Source organism: Alosa alosa, chromosome 12 (assembly GCF_017589495.1).
Source record: "Alosa alosa isolate M-15738 ecotype Scorff River chromosome 12, AALO_Geno_1.1, whole genome shotgun sequence".
Taxonomy (NCBI): domain Eukaryota; kingdom Metazoa; phylum Chordata; class Actinopteri; order Clupeiformes; family Clupeidae; genus Alosa; species Alosa alosa.
Genome location: NC_063200.1, coordinates 21,435,770 through 21,461,679, shown reverse-complemented (window position 1 = coordinate 21,461,679; position 25,910 = coordinate 21,435,770). Strand labels below are relative to the sequence as shown.

General features: G+C 42.5%; 3 protein-coding genes across 6 annotated transcripts; 1 reads left to right on the top strand and 2 right to left on the bottom strand.

Annotated features, from left to right (window-relative positions):
• Positions 1-3,918: 3,918 nt before the first annotated feature.
• LOC125304433 (ADP-ribosylation factor-like protein 3) lies at positions 3,919-9,171 on the bottom strand. The gene is made up of 6 exons (XM_048258705.1): positions 9,009-9,171; positions 6,638-6,781; positions 6,070-6,186; positions 5,226-5,276; positions 4,755-4,940; positions 3,919-4,376 (listed from the first exon to the last, which is right to left on the bottom strand). The coding sequence occupies exons 1-6, from the start codon at positions 9,009-9,011 to the stop codon at positions 4,329-4,331; spliced, it is 549 nt and encodes a 182-aa protein (XP_048114662.1). The 5' UTR covers positions 9,012-9,171; the 3' UTR covers positions 3,919-4,328.
• Positions 9,172-9,398: 227 nt separating this feature from the next.
• wbp1 (WW domain binding protein 1) lies at positions 9,399-14,303 on the top strand. 4 transcript variants are annotated; one of them, XM_048258700.1, is made up of 4 exons: positions 9,399-9,628; positions 11,125-11,227; positions 11,501-11,668; positions 12,713-14,303. In XM_048258700.1, exons 1-4 carry the CDS (start codon positions 9,566-9,568, stop codon positions 13,288-13,290), a joined length of 912 nt encoding a protein of 303 aa, XP_048114657.1. In that variant the 5' UTR covers positions 9,399-9,565; the 3' UTR covers positions 13,291-14,303. The 4 variants fall into 4 exon arrangements, with proteins under 4 accessions (XP_048114657.1, XP_048114661.1, XP_048114658.1 ...); XM_048258704.1 differs by lacking the exon at positions 9,399-9,628 and adding an exon at positions 9,755-9,986; XM_048258701.1 differs by lacking the exon at positions 9,399-9,628 and adding an exon at positions 9,983-10,050.
• A 5,319-nt stretch (positions 14,304-19,622) lies between these two features.
• On the bottom strand, positions 19,623-25,378 carry lman2la (lectin, mannose-binding 2-like a). Its single transcript, XM_048258120.1, has 9 exons — positions 25,168-25,378; positions 24,660-24,778; positions 24,357-24,474; positions 24,159-24,241; positions 23,805-23,837; positions 23,069-23,230; positions 22,667-22,781; positions 22,107-22,229; positions 19,623-21,687 (listed from the first exon to the last, which is right to left on the bottom strand). The coding sequence occupies exons 1-9, from the start codon at positions 25,283-25,285 to the stop codon at positions 21,545-21,547; spliced, it is 1,014 nt and encodes a 337-aa protein (XP_048114077.1). The 5' UTR covers positions 25,286-25,378; the 3' UTR covers positions 19,623-21,544.
• Between the last annotated feature and the right edge of the window lie 532 nt (positions 25,379-25,910).

Here is a 25,910-nt window from a genome sequence, read left to right as displayed (position 1 = left end):
TGGAGTGTAATGTTTGACCAGTAAAAGCCTTATGTCAAAGCAGTTGATGCTGGACCAGTGACCTGTATCAAGACTTGGGCCTGTTTGAAACGTAAACAAACATGCTAGGACAACTGTCTCCCTAAACAACTGTTGCCTTGGCTGCATTTACCTGACAGCAGCAGCAGTGCCTATAACAGCAGTAGCACAGAGGCCTTGGGACTGGGCACTCTCTGGACTCTAATTCTTCTTGATGTAGGAGTTCTATCTGTTGGCCTGTTCCTATCTCTAAGTCTGTCAGGCCTTCTCTCTCTCTCTCTCTCCGCATCAAACGGTTCACTCGGAAACAGGAGCTCCCCTACCGGGTTGGGCCCTGAGACGACCCCTGGTGCGTGCTCTACAGTTGACCCGAGAAGAGGTGTGAAGACACCCCAACCCCCCTCCCCAAAAAGAAAAAGACATGATAGGACCAGTTCTCCTGCTCCCGTTTGTTATCAACCACCCCCAACCACCACCACCCTCCCCAACACATGCCAAGCCCACCATCTCGTTCGTTCTCCCTCCAAAAACAACCCCTTACTCCCCCTCTACAACCTCCCCCCCCAATGCCATCCCAACAACCCCTTCCCACCCCCTGAGATGAGTCTTTATGGCCCGTTGTATGATTGCAGTGGGACCCCTAAGTGCAGCTCGTCCTGGAAGGCACCCCACGCAGCACAGTAAAGACCCTAAAGAGAGCCACATCAAAGCCGAAATGGGCGGAATGTCTACATTTGTTTGTTTTTTTGCCCTTTTTTCCTCCCCTCTTCCCCTCCTCCCCCCTCTTCCCCTCATTGCAATCATTGATTCATTCTGCTGCGTTATCAAATCGGATGAGTGCAGGGTCCCCCTGGACTCATGTGCTGGAGCCACACTTCTACTCACTAATGCACATTAGGGTGATTTGGCTAGATATGCAGACACATATGTACTAACAAAGATACACACACACAACACAACACAACACAACACACTCTAAAAAATTGTTCCTGTAGTTTGATCCACATTATGGACACAAACACTGGCGCACTCACATATGCATTATATACTCAAATACAAATACAAATACAAGTACACACACTCACTTGGACTAAAATAATATTGTGCAAGGTTGAGAATTCTAACCAGAAATTACCAGAAAACATCATGGCATCAAAGGCCATAGTGCAAGCTTTATGCACAGGATATGTAATGTTTACAATTTGTAATGGTGCTTCGACTGTGGTTAAATAAAACACTGGGATTTAACAGAAGACATAGCTAATGCTCTGTGATGGAAACACACAGAGAGGAAGACAAATAGAGAAGGCAGGGTGAGAGACAGAGAGAGAAACAGAGCAATAGCGACAGATAACAAGTGCAATTTCACAAAGCACAAACACTGCAACCGAACGGGGCGAGAGGAACACCCAACACTTAATTAACTCGAATGATCTCTCTTTCTCTCCTCCAACCTTCCACCCAAACCCTCCCATCCACCCTCCCAGTCAATCTGTCTTTGGTGTTGGGCTGAGACGCTGGGAAAGTCCCATGATTTATGGCCTAGTGTAGGCCTGACTGCCCTTGCCTCTCTTCCCCCTTCCGAGAGGCTGGAGGTGGAAGCACCGTGGCCTGATTGCCCTAGACTCTCCTCTCTCTTCTCTTATCCTCTCCTCTCTGATTTGGTAATCACACCCTGTTCATTAGGATTTATGGACACTGGAACGCCAACACTCCACCTCATACACCCCACCACCTTGCGCGCGTGCGCGCACATACACACACACACTCACACACACACACACACACACACATACACACACATAAACACAAACACACACACACACAAACACACACACACACAAACACACTTCTTCCTTAAATGTATCACACACACACACACACACACACACACAAATACACTTCTTCCTTAAATGTATCACAATCTCTTTCTCTCCCCCACTCACACACACACCTTGTGTGAAGGTATGGAGCTCATTTTCCTCAGGATATGAGCTCCATGCCATTAGGACCTGGGTGGGTGGTGGAGGAGATCCTGTTACTTAGTTATTCTTTCACAGAGTCGCCGTTAATTATTAAGAGGAGGAAAAGGAGCCACACTGGCATCTTTCAACACCGTTCCCATGAAAAAACACCTAGGTTGAGCCTACATATGAATTTATGTATGTATTCGTGTAATGACCTAAGGGCATGTGGTATTTCTGGGAAAGTAGCTGAGGGTGATAGGCTAGCATGATATTGCAGAGGCATCCAGTACAGTAGTAAGCAAATGTGACACTGTGGTGTGAATACATGGGTGCGCTCAAATCCAAGGCCTACTTCCTGACCTCTAAGGCTTTCTGGCATGCGTGCACAACACTGCCCTCCATCTGATTGGTCTACGCTGTTTGCCTGGCTAAGTGAAAACACCTAATTTGTTTGCTTGCGTATGGAAATGACCACCTGGACCCATTCTCTCACTTCCCTCTCTCTCTCTCTCCCTCTGCTGCTGACTATCCACTCACCTTGAGGCCCGGCCTGACTTCTCTTCCAGTCTCTTCCCCTCAGATCGGTGGCTATTAAACGCAGCCAAGCTTGCGGGCAAGCGGCGAGAGGACGAGAGAGTAAGTGAGTTCGCGGAGAGGAGAGGAGGTGAGAGAGGAGGAGGAGGAGGAGAGGAGAGAGGGCACCCAGGGCCCGAGATCGTAAGTCAAGGCCGGCAGTAGGTTTGTTTTCATCATGGCAAAGCACCCAAATCATGTTGGTATGAAGAGAGAGCTATATAAATGCAAATTGTATTGGAGATCTATTAGAGTGCTCAGAAAGGGGTGGTATGTAAATGCTAACCCCCCCCCAACACCCACACACACCAACACACACCAACAGCCATAGTATGCGCATGGCAGAGCACTCCGTCTGGCCAGATTAGCATGGGCCTCGCTAAAAACACCACATATAACGTGGAGAAATGCCATCGCCTCGTGCTAAATCATGGCGAACAAGGTGAAAAGTCCCGTAATTGAATAGTTGGAGTAGTCAGATGTGATTTATAGTGTACGCAAGAGCGATGTATGACCGGTGATTGTATGTGTGAATATGTATGGTGATGGTGGGGAAGGGGAAGGGGGGTAATCTGGTAGAAGAGAAAGACTGGGCATGTGAGAATGTACAGATACACTTGATCACTATCAGAAGTGTGGCTTGTGTTGCATGAAAGGACAAGAAGGGAAATGGGGTTAAGCTGTAATGCACTCACTTCAGTCTGATTTCAATGGCCATTCAAACCTTGACATGGCTTATTTGTACCGTCTGACTACTATTTGTGACTAAATAGATGTTCCAGTGTGGTAACTGAGACTCATGGATCTAAATGGGGAGAAGAATTGGTAAATCTATGACTAAATACAGAATAAACTAATCCAAGAGTTTGTATAAGGAGTGTGACATCTAACAGTATGATACAGCTCTCCCACTTCAAATGATACCATATCATTCACACTAATAATAATTTGTTGGTTGACTAGAAGTCAAATAGTATTAGTCAGAAGATTGGTCAGCTACCTCCCCCTAGTGGTGTACAAGGGAAAGAGCAATTTGTTGAACGCATGGTAGTCACACATTGCTCTACAAACTGCCTGGTTACTTAAATGCTCAATATTTTCCTGAACAGCACTCTTATTCAGAATGATTGATATCCTGTGTATGTTGAAAGCAGAGGAGACACCATACACCATGTTAAAAACAGGTGTATGTTGTTTGTTGTTTTGAAATGATTTAAAAGGTGTGATTTTAAAATAACAATAAAGACCGAAAAGTTTAAAAGCATGCAAATAATTTACCGGTAACTGGTTTTCATGCTCATTCTGTTTTGTGCATTTTAATGTGAGGTTGTCAACTTTTACAATAAATGAGACAGTGGTCTTACAATAACTCAGCTTTATTTAAAAACTGTCAGATATTCAGCAGTAGTGTAAACAATTTACAAAAAAAGTAAATTCCTCTGCTTCTTTATTTTTACAGTGCATAAGTGCATATTGTATCAAAACGACCATCAAAATAAAATGGTTATTTAAGTTCCTCTGAGACTGCAGTCTATTATAGTGCAAACAAGTATAACATAGTCACTACTATTAGTATACATAAGTCATCCAGTTATCAAAAAGAATAATGATTTGAGATGTGATCATGTACCATGACAGAAGACAAAAAGCAGATCATCAGACATCATGATATTTGTCATCTCTATGGAAATAAATAGTTGCTACACAATGCCGTTTTGTTGGCGTTCAGAATATTCAAATTCTTCAAACCTTAATGGTTCCTTCCCATGGTTATTTCCTTCTAGTGGGTATACACTTGCATAGCCATATCATTCCATCCTGGAACAAAACAGACAATCATTGTTGTGTGTGTGTGTGTTTCTGTCTGTCTGTGCATGTGTCAGAGATGATTATGTTGAAGATAGTAGGCAAATGTCAAGGGCTTTGCTATGCTTTACTAATATCTATAGTCTTTGAAGCTTCCACAATTATAACTGGAATTGCAAACTATGGATAAATAAATGCTTATGTGTGAATGTGTTCATATTTGTATATGTATAGTATGTAAAACAAAGAAAAAGCGAGCATGTATTTGTGTGTGTGTGTGTGTGTGTGTGTGTGTGTGTGTTTACATGGATTTCTGTGTGTCAGTAATACTGCTAGTGGTGGCTGGAGCTATTTTTTACACACCCTGTATTGACCATACTGTGTCCTTACCTGCACTCCCTCGGCGGTGAGGGCGGAGCAGGCCTGGATCTGCCAGATCCGGTCTCGGATGGTGTGCAGGTTGAGCCCTTCGGCCAGTTCGGCCGGGGTGGCCGCCGTCATCAGGTCCTGCTTATTGGCAAAGATCAGCATGGGAATCATGCTCAGCTTCTCCTCGTCAAGCAGCTCAGCCAGCTCCTGCAGGGTGTGTGTGTGTGTGGGTGTGTGTGTGTGTGTGTGTTTGTGTGTGTGTGTAGAGAGAGAGGGAGGGAGGGTGAGAAAAGCAGACAGACAGACAGAGAGAGGAACTTAAGTAGTCATTCATCATTGAAGGAGGAAGCAGATATACCCTAAGGGCACAGGGTACAATGACTGCCAACAAAAAAAAAACACACACACACACACACACACACACACACACACACACCTTTGTGCTTCTCTCTCCCACACAGACAGACAGATCTCTTCTCTCTCCAGACATACCTCAGCTGTTTCCTCAAAGCGCTTTCTGTCGGCACTGTCAATGACGTAGATCTGTGGATTTCAGACACAAATCAGCTCATACATCTGTTTAAACTGGGCCCTATTCACACACTCGATATCCCATGTCTGATAATCAGGGCTACTTGACTACTCTTGGCTACTCTGTGATCAGTTCAAAAGGTAATCCATGTCAAGGGGTCACCCATTTCTGTAAACTACAAGTTGTAACATAACATGTGTCACTCCTTTAGATAGGATGGAGACTCAGATTATTTAAAGGAGCTATGTAGAAATCTGTTGTATTGAACACAGTCACATGGCGCTCTTGCAATTAACTTGAATTGCATTTAATACAACGGCCACACATGGTACAACATGGTATTGTAAAAGAGACGGCCCACCATTAGTTGGTTTGCATGCTAACATCAGTGGATTTTTTGACAACACGAAGCATAGGCATTTTTGACAATAAGTCAAAACAGTTGTTTCTTCCCATTTTGTTGGTATTTATAGGTCATTTTTGGATGTTTTAAACTAAAATGATTTTTGGATGTTTTAAACGCGATCTTTGTGGACAGCCCAGGCTCCAAGAACGAAAACGAAAACAACCTGGGAAAACCTAGCCCATGAAAACATAACAAACTGTTCCAGCAAATCACAGACGAGATGCGCATTATAGGAGAGTTTCAATTGCACGGGAGCAGCATGGGAGGGAGGGGGAGGAAGTAGCGAGCTAGCTCTCTGTTTTGTTTGAAAGTCAACATAAGTGGCATTGCCCAGCATCACTAAGAGGACCTTTAAAGTGTCTGACACTACTAAGAGGTTGCTGCTGCATTTAAAGTACCAGTAGGTCTGTGTTCTCAAAGTAGTTTCTCCAGTAGGGACGGATCTTCCTCTGACCTCCGATGTCCCACACGTTGAGCTTGAAGCCCTGGGTTTGCACACTCTTGATATTGAAGCCCTGGAGAATAAGAAGTCAATTTAGGACTGCATGCAGTCACAGATATTGACTGTATAGATATGGCATAAAAAGTCAAGATACAGAATTGTGAGTACCAATATGAATCTCTGAACTGATTATGTAAGATATCTCTGAATTGTGTTATGGTGTGTGTGATATAGCATACTGTGTGTATGTGGGTTTAAATGTGTAGTGTCTAGTGTCTAGCTGTGAAGAGGTGATGCCTAATGTCAGCCAAGACAAGCTGTGTTTCAGTAGCATTCAAAGCTAGGCGTGCGTGCGTAAGGATAGGTGTGTGTGTGTGAGAGGGAGAGCGGTAGAGAGTGTGAGTCTGAATGTACGAGTGAGTGTGTGTACCTGTGAGAGTGTGATGCAAGACAAGCTGTTTTAGTTGTATGTGTGTGTGTGTGTGTGTGTGTGTGTGTGTGTGTGTGTGTGTGTGTGTGTGTACCTGTGTGGGGGTTATGTGGCTGATGTCTTCAGAGGCGAGCTGTTTCAGCAGGGTCGTTTTGCCAGCATTGTCCAGCCCCAGTAGCAGGATCCTCACTTCCTGGTCCGGAGTGTTCTTAAACCTCCGCAGGACTGATAATAAACCCTGAGGATGGACACACACATACACACACACACACGATGTACATGCAGAGACATGCTTGTGTATGTGGGTATTGAATGACACACACAAACAGTCTCTGACAAGAGCACTGTTTGTATGTGACTCCCATCCAATGATATAAGGCCCATCAAAATAAGACATGGCAGAGAAAATTATGTAAATGATTTTTTTTATTAACAAAACTGCTGGTCCACTAATTATTCTGTATGTAAGCCTTTTCCCCGTTTCCATCACCAGGAACTTATCTGATACTTTAAATTCTTTTATTGTTTTATCCAATCTTAGATAAATTACTTCTCTTTTTCATACAGCTCGGTTAGCACTCTGGACTTGTAACCGGAGGGTTGCCGGTTCGAGCCCCGACCAGTGGGCCGCGGCTGAAGTGCTCTTGAGCAAGGCACCTAACCCCTCACTGCTCCCCAAACGCCGCCGTCGTAGCAGGCAGCTCACTGCGCCGGGATTAGTGTGTGCTTCACCTCACTGTGTGTACACTGTGTGCTGTTTGTGTTTCACTAATTCACCGATTGGGTTAAATGCAGAGACCAAATTTCCCTCACGGGATCAAAAAGTATATATACTTGTACTCTCTTGGTCTTGCTGCCTCTGGCAGCATTTTCAAAGTCTAGTTAAATAAACTGACTTATGCATAGTGTACAGATAGCCATTTGTAATATTGCTGTGGCATTTATTTCATCATCTGATCAAACAAAAGGCTAAATACAGGTAATACATCCAATTGAATGTGGCTCAAAGACAGCAACACTGATCTAGAAGTTAACTTTAGCTGGGCAACAGATCAACCAATGAGGAAGGCCACTAGAAACCTGCCAATCACAACAGTCCTGGAAGGATTGGGATTGGCACAGATTAATCCAGATGATCCAACAGCAACTACTGCATTTGTGTAGGAGCTAAAGATACGGCAGGAACTGCCAAGAATACACACAATAAGCTTTCAGCTGTGTTGCCATGACCTATATACAGTACAGTTGAAGAATAGACTGAGGAGGACAAGGTGACGAAGCAGTTGAGTATTACAAAGTTGTTGACTTCTGAGCATTGAGACATTGATCAAGATTATTATAGAGCTGTTGTTCTAGAAATCCAAAGAAGGCCTAGTGGAAACCTTATCCAGTCCACAGGACTTCAAGACAATACATTTGAGGTTCCCATACTTCCACACACCATCATCGTGCTCAAATAAAACTGCTTAGGCCTACAACTTTCCACCTACTCGAGTATCCATCCCGGCCTAGTATCAATATGAATATCAAGTGTAGCGACACTGTGAGAAATTTTCAGCACTGTCTCTAAGTTTGAGAATATCAGTTCTTGCATCTCTTGTCTTACTAGTAGCCTATTCCTCTGCTCTTTCACAGACATATGATAATAGCCCAGGTTATTTCCTGACTGTTGTCCACTTTTGTCTGGGGAAAGATTGGAGCTTTGAAGCCTTAGGTCAGTGAGATCTTCTTTCAAGTGTTTTTTAGAGTAACATCAGACCTGTATCCAACCTGGCAACTCCAAGTGCAGCAATAAGATGGTCATGACCCCTTTAGATATACAGTAGGTAACGTTAGTAATTAAGGCTATAGTCACTGGCTCTGGGCCAGAATTGGGCTACTGTGCTATACAGATAGTGATATATGTTATTTGGTATATAAGCAATCTATTTATAGGTTTCATCAGGTTGCTTTAAACAGGTGTATTAATCAAGCACCATTCAGTGTGCATTCATAATCTAGGTGTTTGATTTTATACACAGGACCTGATGAAACCCATGAATATAACGTTCATCTGCCCCTATCCCTGTCCCTCAAAGAGTCTTCAAATACAATGTTGAAATCCAAAAACAGCGTCAACTTGCCTAATTGGAGCAGCAGGTGGCTATCTTACCGCTACCTGTTTGTCCGTGCTATAGGCCTAACGCAGGTGGAAAAAAATAGTCTGTATAAGAATCGCCTGGGTTGAATTGCTAATAGCTAGCCCACACGATGACATAATGTGCGAGGCAAAGTTGACTGCACTGACGCGTTACAGGGTTTGTTGACCCACATTTTGCAATTCCCCCATGTATGTCTATTGTAGGCCTTTTAGATAGATAGATAGATACTTTATTGATCCCCAGGGGAAATTCAAGTATTGATATTGATATCAATTGAGCTATGAAGAACAATTCGAACGATATGAGATTTTATATATCACTTACCATGCTGTGGTGCGGTCAGCGCGACTGGCTACATGCATGCACTGTCCCACAGATTCAGGGATTTGACATCACTGGCCTGACAAAGCTGTCAGTCAGACTCTACAGCGCTCGCTCGCTCTAGCGTGATTTTCAATGGGATGTATATGATAGTTAAGTAAAAGTTTATTAAAATAATGCAATTGCAAGTTAGCATGGTCTATGCCTAATGTATTATTTAAAATGACAACAAATGTGTGTTCCATATAGAAACCATGCGTTAGCTATTTGGCATTTCATGAGATCCCGACAAACAAACATACCTCATCTTCTGAAGTAGGCGTTAAACGGCGCTAAAATAAAGAAGTCGTTGCTGCCGTCTACTGGTCGATGCGAGATTGTGTGAACTGTAGCCTCTGCCTAGACATTCAAGGCACGATCAGTCCAACTCCGACTAGGACGGAAATATGTAGCCTGCCAGTTCACGAACAGGACTGTTACAATTATTTTGATGATTCTGTGCAAATTTGGAGTTAAAGCTATATGATTCCCTTCGCAAATTTGGCTAAGAACCCAGAAAGATGCCACAGAAAACACTGGGATCCATTATAGGGCTGCTTTGCACCGGGACCACCATGGTTCAGGTAGGCTGTTATACTGGTTTCACAGTGCTGGCGCATTCAAATCGAGCCCCGGGATCACAGCTGGATGTAGGCCTTCTATTGTGCGTTTTTGTTTTGTCCACAAAGGAACTTGGATATGTCTAACTTTAAATGACGTCAGAGTTGTTAGTATTTTCCTCGACCAACTGACATGAATTATAATTGCATTTTTGCGTGCATTAATTATTTTAAAAACTGGAACATTTCTGTAAATGTATTTTAGTCACTTTGAGGAGATGTAGTTGTACCACTTTAAAGCTAGCACTGTCGGAAAGGAGCCAACAAGGTGAACACTGTCGTTTGCCGATAGTTTGCCTGCTAGCAATCGAGCAAGCTGACAGTAAGCTGGCTACAAATCTTTGGTTGGTTGCTAGCTAAGGTTAGCTAGTAAACGTTAGCCGATGGTAATAGTCCTGTAAATTAATCAAATTCGTATGTAGACACATTGAATTGATATCATCACAGCAGAGGTAATCCCTTGTTCAGATATATAGACTTGTCAATAAGTTGGTTAACTTCATCTCGATTGACCTTTGTAAAATAGCTAGCTTCTATAGCAAGTTATGTTATTGAGGGATTGCCAGTTAGCTGGCTATAGCTAATCATGTAACGTTAACGGTGGTGACAATAAAGGACTATAAATTATTTTGGTTTGATTGAGAAAAAACTATCTCAAAGTTGTCTCACTGTTATTAAATCGTTATCATGTAATAAAACTCTCATGGAGCAACACAGTATTTAACTGTTATGATAGCAAGATAGATTACGTTACGTAGGATGGTAACGTTGACGTTAATGAACATCAAAATAACAGACCGAGTTAACGTTAACCTTAACAATAACATTTGCTTGTAATTTGCTTTCCTTGTGATCAAGATCAATTATGATGAAACTGTTCTTCGTTTACAAAGTAAGCCACATGTTGTTATGCTTAATGTTATGTAAGGTTTAACGTTTGAGTACATCTAACGTTATCTCTAAGAAACATTCAACAAGCATAATTAATTACTAGGCTGTCTAGTTATTTGGCTGCCTAACAGTGTTGCCAACCAGTTTTCAACATTTTACCATGCAGGGATTAACTTTATTTGCTTAATCACCCATATTTGCGATGGTCCACCAAAGATATACTATATAATTCATGTAACCATTCCAAGAAGGTCACACGAAGCAATGCATCATACTGATAACTTATTCCATATTAATTTGACTCCATATATATATATATATATATATATATATATTATTTCCATAAATTACACTTTATCGGTAGGATAATAAGACAACTAGGGAAGGATCATTTTAAATGTGTTTAACTAACATTGCGCCTTCAAGGCCGTATTAGATACTATCCAAATACTACTGCCTTGAAGGCGCGATGTTAGGTAAACACATTTAAAACTAAAATGCATTAATGCTAATGTACCACACCTTTATTAAGTCAGCGTGAGTGAAGTGTGTTATGGATTGTTTTTCAGGCGAAGGAGTTCTGTTTCGGTGTCAACAATGAACAATACAGATGCGAGATGGGATACTGCTGCGGGGAAACGGAGTGCTGTACCTACTACTACGAACTGTGGTGTAAGTTATATTTTTTTATTTAAATACATTTGATATCATTGTTATTATACTGTATTTTTACTTTTGAACTGTTTTGGTAGAGAACGATTGATATTAAAAAAACTTATCTCTGTATAGTAAAGTATTATTTGGGATGAAATGTACTAGACTAACCTCAGGTAAATGCTACTTTGCAAACTTGGGGAATATTAACACCTGAAGTACTCACATGTTGATGCAGCCACCAGCCTGTGGTGTGAGGTTAGCAGAAGTGATATGTGTGCAACTTTGCAGGGTTCTGGCTGGTGTGGACACTTATCATCATGCTCAGCTGCTGCTGTGCATACCGTCACCGTCGCGTGAAGATGCGGCTCCAGCAGGAGCAGCGTCAGCGTGAGATCAGCCTCATGGCCTACCAGGGGGCCTCCAGCTCCTTTGTGTCCCCACCTCCCCTAAATCTGCGTGAGTTCGCCGAGCCGCCCTACAGTAATATTACATAACTGGGCCTGCCCCTCTGTCGGTCTCACCCCCCATCTTTTTTTTTCTCTCTCTGCCCTCTCAGGCTCTCTTCTTCCCTCTTTCCACTCCTCTCCTACTCCCCCCCCCCTCTCTCTCTGAGTGGTATTACACCCATGTCTGATACATTAGCACTCAGATGACTACACCATATGTTCCTTGTGGTATTCTGGCCTCGAGGATATCGTGCACTTGAAGAAGTGAGGCAATCCTGGGAGGTCATGTCCTGTCCTTCTGACAGACGTCGGTAGTCATATCTCAAGTTAGGCAGCCCTACCCCTGCCGTCTCCCTCTCCTTCTCCATTTCTCCCTCATACGGTTGGAGTAAACAAGGCCTGTTCTTGGCACAGCGGCCTCAAGTGACAACTGAGCACCATGGTGGTAGTGATGACTTTCGAACAGATCAGCAGACAGTGTTGTATTTTTGTATTACTTTAAGCTGACCAGATTTTCTGAGATGAAACGGGTGCATTTCCAGATCTTCGGCCAATATATAATAAAATGTTTTTATCCAAAAATGGGGACATCTATTCACCCTATTTTATGGCCTATGCAGATTACACGATTTCAGCCCGATTTTGACCCGATTTTGTCATAGCCGAAAAATTTCCATTGTCGTGCCCGAATATGAAAAGTCGAGAATGGCGCCGAAGGAGAAACGCACCTTGTAATGTGACATATTCAACGACTCGCGATTTATTGTCTGCGACGTTCCACGCCTCCACAACCAAAAGTCTAGCATGTCAGAATTTTGGGGGAATCTCCTACTACGACTCCCGTGTCATGACGACACACAACAAGAAGGGTACGACAGATAGGCTACTTGATTTTTTTTAATCTTCCGCCTGACATGGTCAATCGTAAAAGACCATTGTGGAAGATAAAAAAATTGTGTAATCTGCTTGGGCCAGTACAGTTAATCTTTCTCTCCTTTCTTTTTCTGTTTCTCTTTTTTGGCTCCCCTCTGGTGTAATCCATGATTCATTCTAGGCTTCTGGAACGACTGCAAACTGCCAGATTATGAGGAGGTGGTTGGCCATCCTCCAACGCCCCCTCCACCTTACTCAGAGATGCCCCCAGAGGTCTCCCCGCCTGGCCAGGCCTCCGCTTCTGCCTCCGCTGCCATCGTGTTGGAGCCCCTCATGGAGCAAGAGGCCGCACTCTCCAGAGACGAGCAGCACTCTGCAGCAGCAGCAGCAGCCTCCCCGGCCTGCCTCTCCAGCCACCAGCAACACAGGATGGTGGCGGTGGCGGCGGCAGCAGCGGAGGAGGAAGACGAGGGGCCTGGAGACCTGCCGGAGGATGAAGAGGAGCTGGGGACAAGGCGGAGACATGTGACGGGCGACTCAGGGATCGAGGTGTGCATTTGCCAGATGGACGTCGACGAAGAGTACGACGGCGAGAACAACCGCGACCGCGAGGAGAGGGCCGAGCGTGAACAGCTGTGCCAGGGAGGCGCCAGGGGCGAGTGCTGCACCGAGAGAGAGCGGGAGGTCGCCGTGCGTCACAAGGACCACAGCCCTGAGCCCCAGACCCAACCGGCCAGCACCGGAGACCGACTGGTCTGAGACAGTGGCCCCTCGGCTGCACCCACTCGCCATACGCGCATTGAAAGAGGACTGTGCTTGGCCACTACAGTCGTCGTCATTGATGTTGCCGTCAGGCAAAAGCCTGATGTTAACGTCAAAGCTGCCTTCCCTAATGGTCTTTATTCCTCAAGTCCCTCCATTACAATTAAGCTACATGTCAGCTTTATGTATGTACAATGGTTAAGGTGGTAGATGCTGATGATGGAACTGATATTTTTGAAGTTGCTTAATGCACGGTTTAGGGTTAAAGTTGTTCATTCCGGTGGATGGCTTATTTTGTTCTTTTTTTTTTAGTTTGTTTTCTTTGTATTTTTGGCATGGATGAATGAACAGGTTGTTAATTTCTAGTGTGTGTAAGGCTGGAACTGAAAGGTCACAAGGAAACAGCTGCTAAGTCACAAAGTGGCTGACGGCGGGAGCTTTTTAAAGCGCTGTTCTCTCTCTCTCTCTCGTCGCCCCCTGCCCCCCCCCCCACGCAACCATGGCACACGTGTAGCCCCCGGCGTGGCGTTCCCATTCATCCCCCTCTGGCATGTAAATACCACTCGGCCCTCCCATGTGACGCCCAACAGCCCAGGACTTCCAAGTCCAGCAGCGGCCCCTTAAGCACATGGCCGCATTAGAAGACTACGTTTCCCAACAGTCCCCTGGGTGGACCCTTGCTTGTCATGATTTGTATATAATATAATTTTTCTTTTTCTTTCTCTACCTTAGTGGGTCTGGTTGTTAAAAAAAAAAAAAAAATCAAGCTACTGTGCCTTCTATATGGCCTTTCAGTCAATCTTCGATCAGTAGTCGGGGGACATAGGAGGAGAACTTAATCCATTTTCTCCCTTCACGTTTGACTTCGTTGGTGTGCTCTGTGACATTATCCCCAGTGCTGGGCCTGCTAGTTGCGGTCTAAAAAAAGCCTGTGTTAGTGTTTGTGCACACTAGCTGGTTATCAATGACGTCATCGTGCCCACCACAAATGGGGGAGTGTGTGTGCGATGTCGGGGGGAGGGTGGGTAGGGGGGGGGGGATGGGTTGGTGGCACATTCCTCTAAGATGGCTGATTACGATCTTTTGCAGTACCGTGAGACTCACAAGAGCACTCTAACTTCCTTCGATGTAAAGCTAAGGAGGAGTGGCACAAAATGAATTAGTTGAATTATATCCTTGGATTTATCCTCCGTATAAGTTTCAAATGGTTTTGCTTTAGTTCATATTGACCTGCTTAACAAAGCTCTCATTGGAGTTGCTCAGTGTCCCTTTGTGCTTTTGGGACTTTTTTGGCAAAAGTATAAGACTAATGTCTTGTTACTGAGTGTGTGGATAGCTCTGTATGCGTGTGTGCGCTTGTGTGCGTTTTATGAAGTGGAGTGCCCTTTGGATGTGCACCTAACACGCATGGCTTCGAACCACTACAACGAGTGCATTTTTTTTTTTCTGTACGTATATGGGTTAAGGTAAAATGCTTTGATATCTCACAGGTGTGTTTCTCTTAAGCCGACACACCGGGTGTCCCATAGGGCTGGTTTGCCGAAACTAGGCGTTAGGCTTTTAAACTGACAGACCAACCAACCTGCTGCGGTCACGGTTGGTTTTGGTAGAGGCGCAAACACAGGACAGTTAACGTGTGTCTGTGCTGTGTGCTTAAGCTGCATCAGCTTCCCTGTTTTTCTTCAGTCTGCAGCGCTATGCCTCTCTGACATACAATACAGGAGGACCGAGGTGGCTGGGCGTATAAGGGGGTTTATCATTGATTGTACACAGAGTTGCTCTATCTCAGCATTGCCGTTGCCAGTGAAAGGTTTTTTTCTAGGGGTGTGCATGCATATGGATCATTTAAAATCTTACCCATAACTTCCCATGATTCTGTTCATCATTACAGATTAACAGAATGGGGATATTAATATTTGTCTCAAAGGGTTGTCTGGCTGTTCAACTATCTGTGCACACCCCTAGCTTTGTCACCCCCATCACCGCCACCACTTCAGAGGCTCCTCAAGCCCCCCAGGACCGTCTGTGACTTTGTATGATAAAAAGCGTAAAACGGTCTTCCTAGCAATGGTCCTCCTGTGGTAAACCGTGTCACCTCTGTGGTCACGCTCCATAACAAGCACAAGACTGATCAGTGCACTGTGTGAGCTAAATGCGCTAAGCCCCGTCTGTGTCGAAGCACACAAAAGCGTCAACATCCACGTACAGTACCAGATGATAAACTGATGATCATCAAAGATGATCACATTTTGACCTTTTTGTCTGTGTTCAAGAACAGTGAACAGACTTGTAATACACAAGCAAAGAGTCAAGCAGAACCAGCTGCAGGCCACCATCGATTGCAGATGTTGTTTGTCACACCAGAAGCTGCCTTGCTTGGTATGTCTCCATAGAGATGTGCCGACCACTCCTCTGGGCGAATGGGTGCATTGTGACGTGCACTGGTACAATCAGGAACAAAATGGCCGTTTGTCGGAGGGCAACCATAAGCCAGGGCCTTATGAGAGTGTGAATGTTGCGGTTCAAGCATCTGGATCTTGCTCGCTCGTTCTGACATTTTCCGAAGCACACACTGTGCATGACCTCCTTTGACAGCAGTTTCAGGAAGCTCGCCCTTGACAGTGTGGAGGATGCGGTGTGGTCTAGGAGCGAAAGAGAAAGAGCACAATGTTTTGTGTGTGCTCTTTATAGTTTGTAGATAGCAGTCTTCTCTGAAGTCCCTTTACTCTCCCTGTAGTATTGTATGCCCCCTGTTCTCCCAATGTCCTAAGTAACGCTGTCACGACTATTCAGTAAATGATATGAGGCACATGGTGGAATGCATGCTGTTGTGTTTTCACAGATAAGGGGGATGCTATTTACTGGTGCCCCCCCAACCCCCTTCCCCCAGAGTTACTTATCGGAGATATCTGTGAATAGATGTAGAAGTGCATGTTTTTGTAAGGAATAGAAATGAATGTTTGTTTGTTTGTTTGTTTTTCTTCTTCCTCCCTCTCTGCAAGTTACTGAAACCTGATGTAAGGGGTTCAGATGTTAGGAACAGGAGCTCAAATCGGCCACTCTCAATGTTCACTCATCTTTTTGTGTGAGCATGTTTTCTGCCAAAAACAAAACTCAAAAATTGTTGGCCTGACATGTTTACTTTTCTTTTTTCTGTCTCTTTTTCTCCAAAAAAGGGCTATTGGTCATGATTTCATGAGCGCTTTGGTATAAAACGACCACTGTTCTTTTGGTGTGTGTATGTGGTCATGTTGATACACGTACGATTGTAATCTTTCCTCCTTCTGTAGCTCTGCTTCTGATATGTGTTATTTTTCCAGTTGTGTAACATTGTTTTTGCCCTCCTGTGTGTGTATCAAGAGGTGTGTAACACCTGTGTCTCTCCCTGCCTGTCTGGTCCCTGAGGGACTGACCCCCACCACTTTCCATGCGCCTGTTGTTCTTAGCCATGCTAACGTGGGGTGTTAGCATGGTGGAGGCAATTATGCAATCAAGCCTCATGTAATCCTGTAATATCATGGTTACACAGAAAACAGATTGGAAGAAACATGGCTATTGGAAAATGTCATAGATCCACTTTCCTCTTTGATGGTTGGGTGGCACATGAGAGAAATGTAACAAATGTCAAGAGCTTCCCATTAATATGCCGGTAATAAAACGTTCTGGCAGTGACTTTTATTCGTACAAGCATGATGCAGTTGGCATGAGATCTCAGAATTCTGATTCACTGTATCTGGGTGTATCCCTAACCGCTTTGAACGTTGTTAAAAGGGGAAGTTTAAGAAATGCTGTTTATTATGTCATTTATTATTCCCGTTCTGACTCAAACAGAAAACATTTGAATCCCGCCGGTCCCTTTAAAAGCCCTCTTTTTGTGTCCTCCCTTAAGTCATTTTCTCAGACTACACACACACACACACACACACACAAAACAAAAACCTGAAACATGCTTGAGGCTGGAAAGTTCCTTAAGGGTGATTTTCATCAGTAGAACATCATTCGTGACATGGATGTTTACAGTTTCTGTGCCTTGCTCCCACTTGGACCAACGTCTCTTGAGTGATGATGTGCTCTCATCTGTTCTTGTACCAACCCCCTTCTGCTAAAGCCTCAATTGCTCTCCTGTACTGTAACGAACTAGGCTATGCAAAAAAAGAAAAAGGAAGAAAAAAAACAGATGAGCTACTGTCGTATGCTGCAGTAACCCTCTCTTTGTACGTCCTCCCTGATGGTCCGTCTAAGCAATACTCTATCCTCCACTACTTGTTGCACTGTACCCCATTTGTCATTTTCTTTGTTTAAAAATAGATTTAAATGACTTTACAGAATTGACTGAAGACTCGGAATGAAACAAACACGTGTTCATTACGGCGCTGATGGGTCCTCAGAGTATAACTACATTTCTATTATTTCCTCAAGGTTAAAAAAAAAAGAAAAAAAAAGGAAAAAAATATAAACTTCAGAAAAGCCATTACTATTTTGTTCAGGCAGATGCGCCCATAGGGCAATTTATTCATAAGTTCATTCTTATTGTTTCGTGTTGGAGTAAAATGACTGCAGTTCACAATGGACTTGTATCATTGTTTTTCTCAAGCCCCTGCATGTTGCTGCAGTGTGATGATTCACTGTGAGTAACCCTCTGTGGTCTCCATGAACACTGTTGGATGCGTCCAGCAAACCAATGTCTGATGTCATTGCCTTTTTATCAATCTCAACTCCTCAGGCGTTTGTTTATGGGATGACGTATGATGTGTATTACCAAGCTCAGTCTCTGTGGTAAGCCTTTTTTGAGTTTAATTGCAACCACTTCTTTGTTTTCCTGTGCTTGCAGGCTCTGTCATGTCAATGGACATGTTGTCATTGCCACAACCAAGACATGGACAACTATTACTTGGGGCATCATCAAAGATACTGTACGAGATGCCATGCTATTATAAAGGATCAGTAATCATTTCCTTAACATGTATCTGTTATACTTATCTCATATAATATGGGGTTCACATTTAGTTTTGCTGTTCAACAATGTTCAGCTCAACAACATATATTCAGTACTTCACACAATGCTTGGTTTTATGACTGATATTTCTAAATATGTCTTCTTTTTCTTTGTTTATTGGGTGGTAGTTGTCAGTCAAATGCCAATGTTGTGGTTGGTTTTGTGTGCAGAATGAAATTAAATGCCAACGTGGGGGGTAGGAGGGCTCTAACAGGAAATAGTTGCTCACAAGCACAGGCTCATCTCACATTTACCCCCCCCCTAAACAACGCCAAATAAAGATTGAGAGGAGGAAAAATGAAAAAAAGAAGAGAATACAAGCACTGAGATGCGTGGATGTGTGATGATCTAATCCTCTGGTTTTAGTAAAAAAGAAAAGAAACAATGTCTGCTGTGTACTCTTTTTGCTTATCATTTGTATTTTATTTTTGTAATAAAAACAAATAAATCCATTGGCTCTCCAGCATCTCGTCGTCCCCTCTTTGTCTCCAGTCAGCGAGTGGAGCCTCCCAGCACTTTTCACACCGCACATTAATGGCCCTAGCATGTAACAACAGGGAATTATTCATGAGGATTCCCCCCACACACACACACTCAGTAGAAGCAACTCTGGCCCATATCCGGCTATGATCTGGACCAGATGTGTCCATAGCGCTGGCTGCTATCAGGGGAATAGAGAACAATACAAGGACACACAGTGTTTCCCTGCAGTGCCTCGGAGATAAAGTGGGCTTTCATCTGCTGAAGGGAGACACCATTTGTTGTATGGTACACACTGTGTCACGTAGGGCATGTGCAGGCTCACGATGGTGATACTGTTTGCTGAAAGACTGAGCATTTTGGATGTGGTACATTGAGATGCCACGGTGAAGGGAAATTTAACCTTGTTAACGAGACAAAATATGATTTTGTGATGTGGTCTCTATGAGTGTAAATCTTCATTTATTGGTTAGTGCTAACTTGATAGAATTACTGGAATTACAAGGCAACCCAGATTGCTTCTGTAAACAAATATTAGAACTATTATTAAAAAAGGAAATGTGTCCACGTGTTATAGTAGTTTACTGTCTATAACTGCACTTTTTGCATATGTCTCTTTTTAGGGTATAGATAGACATCTTGTTTATTATCTGGTGAACAAGCTATCATGATGACATGCAGATCTACCACACTGAATTATTCAGTATAAAAAAAGAGCTCTTGATCAGTTGACAAAAACATGTGGAAAGGCTGCCTCCATCTGGTCAGAGGAAAAATTACATCAGATATGTTAATTTCAAAACCAAATGCAATCCCTCAACCGCATATTACACACTAAGTGCACACTACTTAACACACTGTATAACACATTTTTATTAGGGAAATTGTTGATGGCAATAGGATAAATACATCACACAGGCACACATAAATGTAGATGAATTTAAATAAATACACCAATAAATAAATAAACATAAATATAAGGCTTGTAAACAATATGTGCAGTGACCAAAGACATGATTTATCTCTCAAATGTTTCCTCCAGCCTTGTTGGACACTATCTCACAATCCTCTCCATTCAGTAGCCTACAGCATCATTTGACAAATTACAGCATCAGACTTGTACCAAGATAGGCAGACTTTTTAGAGAAAATATTCTAGAAGACAAACAGAAAACAGAAAGTGACTGGCATAAATCCTCAAGGATGAGACCTAAACCCTCAGATAGACTCCTGAACCCTTCTCCATGAGGCTTGTGATGTAGGCTACAGAAAACAAATTCATAGAGCCATAATATAAAAAAAAAAGATCAGTAATATTACTTGCAATGAAGGCAGAATGAAGGTCACTTATGAACAGCTTACTACATAAGACAATATATTCTCTGTGCAGATTAGCTCAGTATCATATAATTCATACTCAAAATTAAAAGTATATTCCTTTTTTTCAGTGCTCACTCATACAGTCACACACAATTATTTACTTGGTCTGTTTGGTATCTATGAAATATTGTTAAAAATCTGGATCTTCATGCACAATCACATTCAATTTCATAAGCATCTGTTGCATAATAAATAACACAAAATGAAAAGGCAAAACAAGGGAGCAATTGTCTTCAAAAGGACTACAACATTCCCAATGATTCTTCAGGATGACTTACAGTTGTGCTTTACACACCCATGCTAAAGTTGACTAACAAGAGGAATTAAAAAATCATCTTTTGGAAATTGATCTTAATGGCTTAATTAAAATATATGGGGGGGAAGTGTGGGGCTATTTTAATTCCAAAGGCCAAGGGAACTTTATCAGGATGCATAGTATCCTGGATCCATGAAATAACTGTAACAATAACCTTCAAAAATAAAAATCTGCCTGGCTCTATGAGAATTTACCATAGGGGCGTGTATACTTATACTATTAACCTGTATTTTAAGGAAGGACATTTATTTATTTGCGATACATTATTCATTCACAGAAAATTGGAAAATTTCACAGAAAATCTCATTCAAAGAAAATTGGTGTCCTTAAAGGTTGGATATTTCCTCATTTTTTTTCTTAAGGCATTAAGATCAATTTCCAAAAGATCATTTTTTTATTCCTCTTTTTAGTCAACTTTAGCATGGATGTGTGTAAACTTACCAGCATAACTGTATCATGGTAAATGTCACGGCTTTAGTAGGAGGCCCTTGTACACTAATAGCATACTAAGTTCAGCCCATTCAGTGCAATATTTTAGAGCTTTCATTGCAGTGCATGAGCTAAAACATGGCAAAGATGGAATTTCAGCTTTTCAGTGCAATACAGAGCTGAGTTGCCCTTCAGTGTACTCAATAACACTGCCACACCATTTTTTAGAAAACACATCTGGCAAGACCTCAAATTGGTCTCTCACTAAACAATCCAGCCACACTGCCACTCTTATAATTAAAATCAGTACCAAGAACTGCAGGAAGAGGGAAAAACAATCACCTGCAAACTACCTTTTAGTGTCATCAGGTTGATAACCAGACAACTTCACGAGAGTGAAGGGGACCAGTTGAGAAACGTCAGGTCATCAAAGTGTTTTTTTTGATAGAAGGGCATGTGTCAGTGTCTTTTGCAGAGGTAAAAAAGTGACCTTTGGTCCATTTCTTGGGGTCAGCGGTGGGATTTCAGAGATGTTACTGTGATGGAAGCATTCCAAGAGGGTTTCATTTCCTTCCAATCTGTAGCGCTTCTGTGTTTTTAAAAATTGGGTTCTGATAAAGAGAGGTCTGGTCCTTCCCTGTAGAACCTCCCTCAATAAAACCGCTTTCGCCGGCTCTCCGACCAGTGGCTATAGAGAACCAGGCCCACCACAATTAGGAGAAAGAGGCCCAGCATGGAGAAGAGGGCAGTGAAGAAGATGGCTACCCCACTCATGCCTTCATTAGTGGTGTAGGCTGTCGATGAAGAGTGAGAAGGACAGGGACATCTATAAACATTATTGTGTGGCTCATACAGAATCTTCATAGTTGTCATCATCTATTTAGTAATAGGTTCTAGACATGACAGAAGAATTTTCAGAACATCTTAACCTAAAACTAAGCCTTAATCTTAAAAAAAGAATGCGAGCATAAGTGAAAACTCTCAATTACTTTTAACACAAAAACCCCCACAGTATCTACAAATCTTATTGTTGTAGCTAAAATAGCTCATTCACATCCTCTCCTAAATCCAGTGCATGAATGCACTGAACTGTTCTTCACATGGCCCTGAGGGACAGGACTTATGTCCCTCAACATCTATTACATTTCATCTACTTAGCCCTGAGGCACAGATATTCATTCACACATCAGGAGACGGACTCTAGAACACATACGTCTCAGGAGGTCCACGTTGTCCACACTAGGGACCTTGATCTCTTCCTCCTCCTCTTCCTCCTCCAGTTTGCTGCGTAGAACTGTCAGCTGATAGAGCTTCAAGGAAATCAGGTCATGGTTGTCTGCAAACAAGACACACACTTCTGTTACATGTATGCTAAGCACCAGAATCATTCACACACAGTAAATAATAAACTGGTTGTTAAAAGAAGTGCTGCCTTCAGCAAACAACTAAGAAAAACAATAAGTGTGCAATGGTCACTATATGGATATTTTACAAAGATGAACTAGTATCTCTTACAAAGGTTAAACTAACAACAATAACTACCCCTCGATTGATAACCTATGTGTGAAAGTCCCAATAAAAAGATGTTCCCATGTATTATTGTATTTCACAAAGCCTACTTTTCTTAGTATGTAAAGTATGTCTATGTCTGCATGGGAAAGTAAGAAACGAAATTTAAATTCTTTGTATGACCAGTGCATGTAAAGAAATTGACAATAAAGCCGACTTGACTTGACTTGATCATGCTTATCAGACCTAGTGGGTTTTCAGTACCTGAGAGGTCTCCAGTGAGAGCTGATGCCCCAAAGTAGTAGCCCTCTGGCAGCCGCACGCCAGGGATGTCCAGACAGTCCCTCCATTCATGCTGGCCATCAATATCAATCATGACCTTTTGCAGGGGAGTAAAAATGTCTTTATCAATAGTCAATTCAGTCTGAACAATCGATACAGTCGGTCGGTCACTGACACTGTATAAGGTTTCTGTATGTGTGTTTGCATTCACGATCCCACTGCTAAACAGGGTCAGTTATCTGGCAAATTAGTAATTAAGGTATGGTGTATAAATGGATCATTAGTAAGTCTTTTTGTAAAAGAAGAATGTTAACTATATGAAGTCATGTTCAACTTAGTGTGACTGTGCTCCCATGCTCTAGGATTGTTTAAAATGTCCCTTACCGTTAGCCTGCGGCGTACATATCTGATGAAGAGGAAGGTGTCATGTTTGAGGTTGCGCACCATCGCGTTGCAGCCACCTAGCTCTGTGGGTCGTCCATCCCTATCGTGGTCATAACTTATGGTCCCATTCCCAATCATTGCAATAACATATGGGAAAATACGCTGATAAAACAAAATAGAATACATCAATAACATGACATAACTTCATGTAATTATTTGCTAAAATCAATAATATTACTGTTATGGAATTGTTATGATTTATGACATGCATGACATACCATATATGGAGATATACATATATAGCATGTGAGGACAATGTTACAAAGCATTTAGCACAATTGATTTGATCTGAATTGCACTGATGTTAGCAATTTCACATGCATTATTTATTTTTCATGAACAACACACTATAGTGCTGATTTTCAACAAAGTGAAATTTGTCCATCTGATGTCTGTGCTGAATCTGGAATATCCAGTGTCCTGTTATGTAATCTCATCAGCAACCTGCGACCACTTACTTCCAGTCGGAAGCAAGGCACAGAACACACATGCAGACCACAGATGTGACAGTCAGCCTAGATATGTATGATGATAGCATTCTCAGCAAACAGACAGTGACTAGATACAGAGGGGAAAGGGGCCCCAGTGAGAAACTAAATAAATGGGTGGGGCGGGGGGAGTGTGGTGGATAAGAGATGTGGGGTATGCTGTCTTCTGGGGTGGGGTGGTGTAGTACCTCGGAGCGAGGGGTGTACCTCTTCTTCTGTGCCTAGTTCCAAAAGGGTGCAACAAAACAACATTATATAGACCCTTCACGCAAGCCTCTGTCTATACCACCTGCTAACTGGAACAAGGTATGCCACAATGTCATTTTTATTGTGCTGTGCTTTCAACTGAAGTAACACTTACATACAAATACTTATCTGTGCAATAACCTATAATAACTAGTGTAATAACCTAACAGTGTTAACAACAACGGTTTTATGATTTACAATAATTAAATATAATTATAATTTACAATGTGTTTTTCATTAGTTGGCCAAAGGTAAATAAATGATTTACTGAAAATAGATGGAGAGAAAACCCTTACCTCCAGGTACTTCTCCTCATTTGGGTATGTGTCAACAAATACCCCAAGACCTGTGAAGTTATCTTGATTGCCAAACACAGGGCCTGCAATGAAACATAAACACAATTTACATTTGTGGTGTCAATGACAATGATTTGCATTACATTTGAAGGAACATTCATAGGCTACTGCTTGACATCTGATTGGATGTTAATGTACCTGGCTCCATGCGTTCTTTAGTATACCAAATGGCCAGGCCATCACCATTGAGGTTCTTTTTGCCCTGGCCGTGGATTTTGAAGTGTACTTGGAGCTCCCAATCCTTGAGATGGCAAGGCTGTGATCACAATAGATTAGGAACATCAAAAAGAGAGACACAAGAAGAAACGTTCTCATTATTCGTCATGCTGAATGTTAACAGCTTTGTATTTTCCTGCCCTGTGTGTTAGTTCACAACTGAGGTCAATTAAAGATGTAGTCAAGTCAAGTCAAGTCATTTTTATTTATGTACTAGGTACTCACCATACGGCTCCACACCGCCCCCTGTTTGCTTTGCATGTCCGGTGTAAGCCGCACCTGGTCGATTGTTACCATAGCATCTCCCATTAGTTCCCAGTGAGAAGAGCCGGATGATCCAATACCTATGCAAAAAAAAAAACAACGGGATAGGGTTTTAAGAAGTTCTCATCGTGTAATTAACTAAAAGCTCTACAACAAGTTGCACGTAACGCTAGTAACATTGCCTCTGCGTCTGAGGATGGACTAAGCTGCAACTGGCACATCTGCTTATGAGTAGTCTAGGCAACATCAGCTATCTGCTTATACAAACAATGAAACTGCAACTAAATTGCCATTTTTTAAACGAATAGGCTGAATACGCACTGCGGTTACAGATGACAGAGAAGTGCCTATTCGAAAGACATAATATTGTGACGCTTGCTGTCAGTTCAACGGCCAAGTAGGCTATGTAAGCTACGGTAGCATATTGCTTGAGCGGTACAGGCGGTCAGGCAGGCTACAGTGTTACTACCTTGGTATGGTTTGGAAAGAGAGTACTCTCTCTTGAGAAACTCCTCCATTTCATGCCCATCGTCTGAAAAGCAAGGACGCGCAATCAGGAGAAGCGCTAAATGTATCCAACGCATCATGATTGTTTTATTATCTTTGAAAATGGACTAGACTCCGATCTCTGCCTTGTTTCGATAATCCTCGGCACCGGTGGGGTCAGCCATTACTTTCCTCCTCCCACGGAACAGCACCCCCTAATGGATGTGATTGGCTAGTTACATGGCGCATTTCCATTGGTCTTCTAACATGTCTGTGAAGCGTTCTGGAACGTAGGCCTACTCCCCCTATATCCCACTGTTACATTTGAGGAAACTAATTTGCATTAAAGGAAACACAGGGCTGAACCTGCTTATCTTCTTTTATTATTTTTTATTTATTTATTTATTTATTTATTTATTTATTTATATAAATCATAAATGCTTCAAGCCTAAAACCCAGTCTAAAATCGCTGGACAGAAAGTTGGATTCAGGCAAAAAGGACCGTCTGTTAGGCCTATTCATGGGTTTCATCAGGTCCTTTGCCACAGGTGTATAAAATAATCAAGCACCAGTTTATGAATGCAGACGGCATGGTGCTTGATTTTACACTTGCGGCAAGGAACCTGATGAAACTCATGAATAAGCCTAGTGGCATATTGTTGTGTTGTTTAGGTCTGTTTCTTAAAACCAATTGTGAAGCTTATGTCTTTTGTATTTTTTTACCAG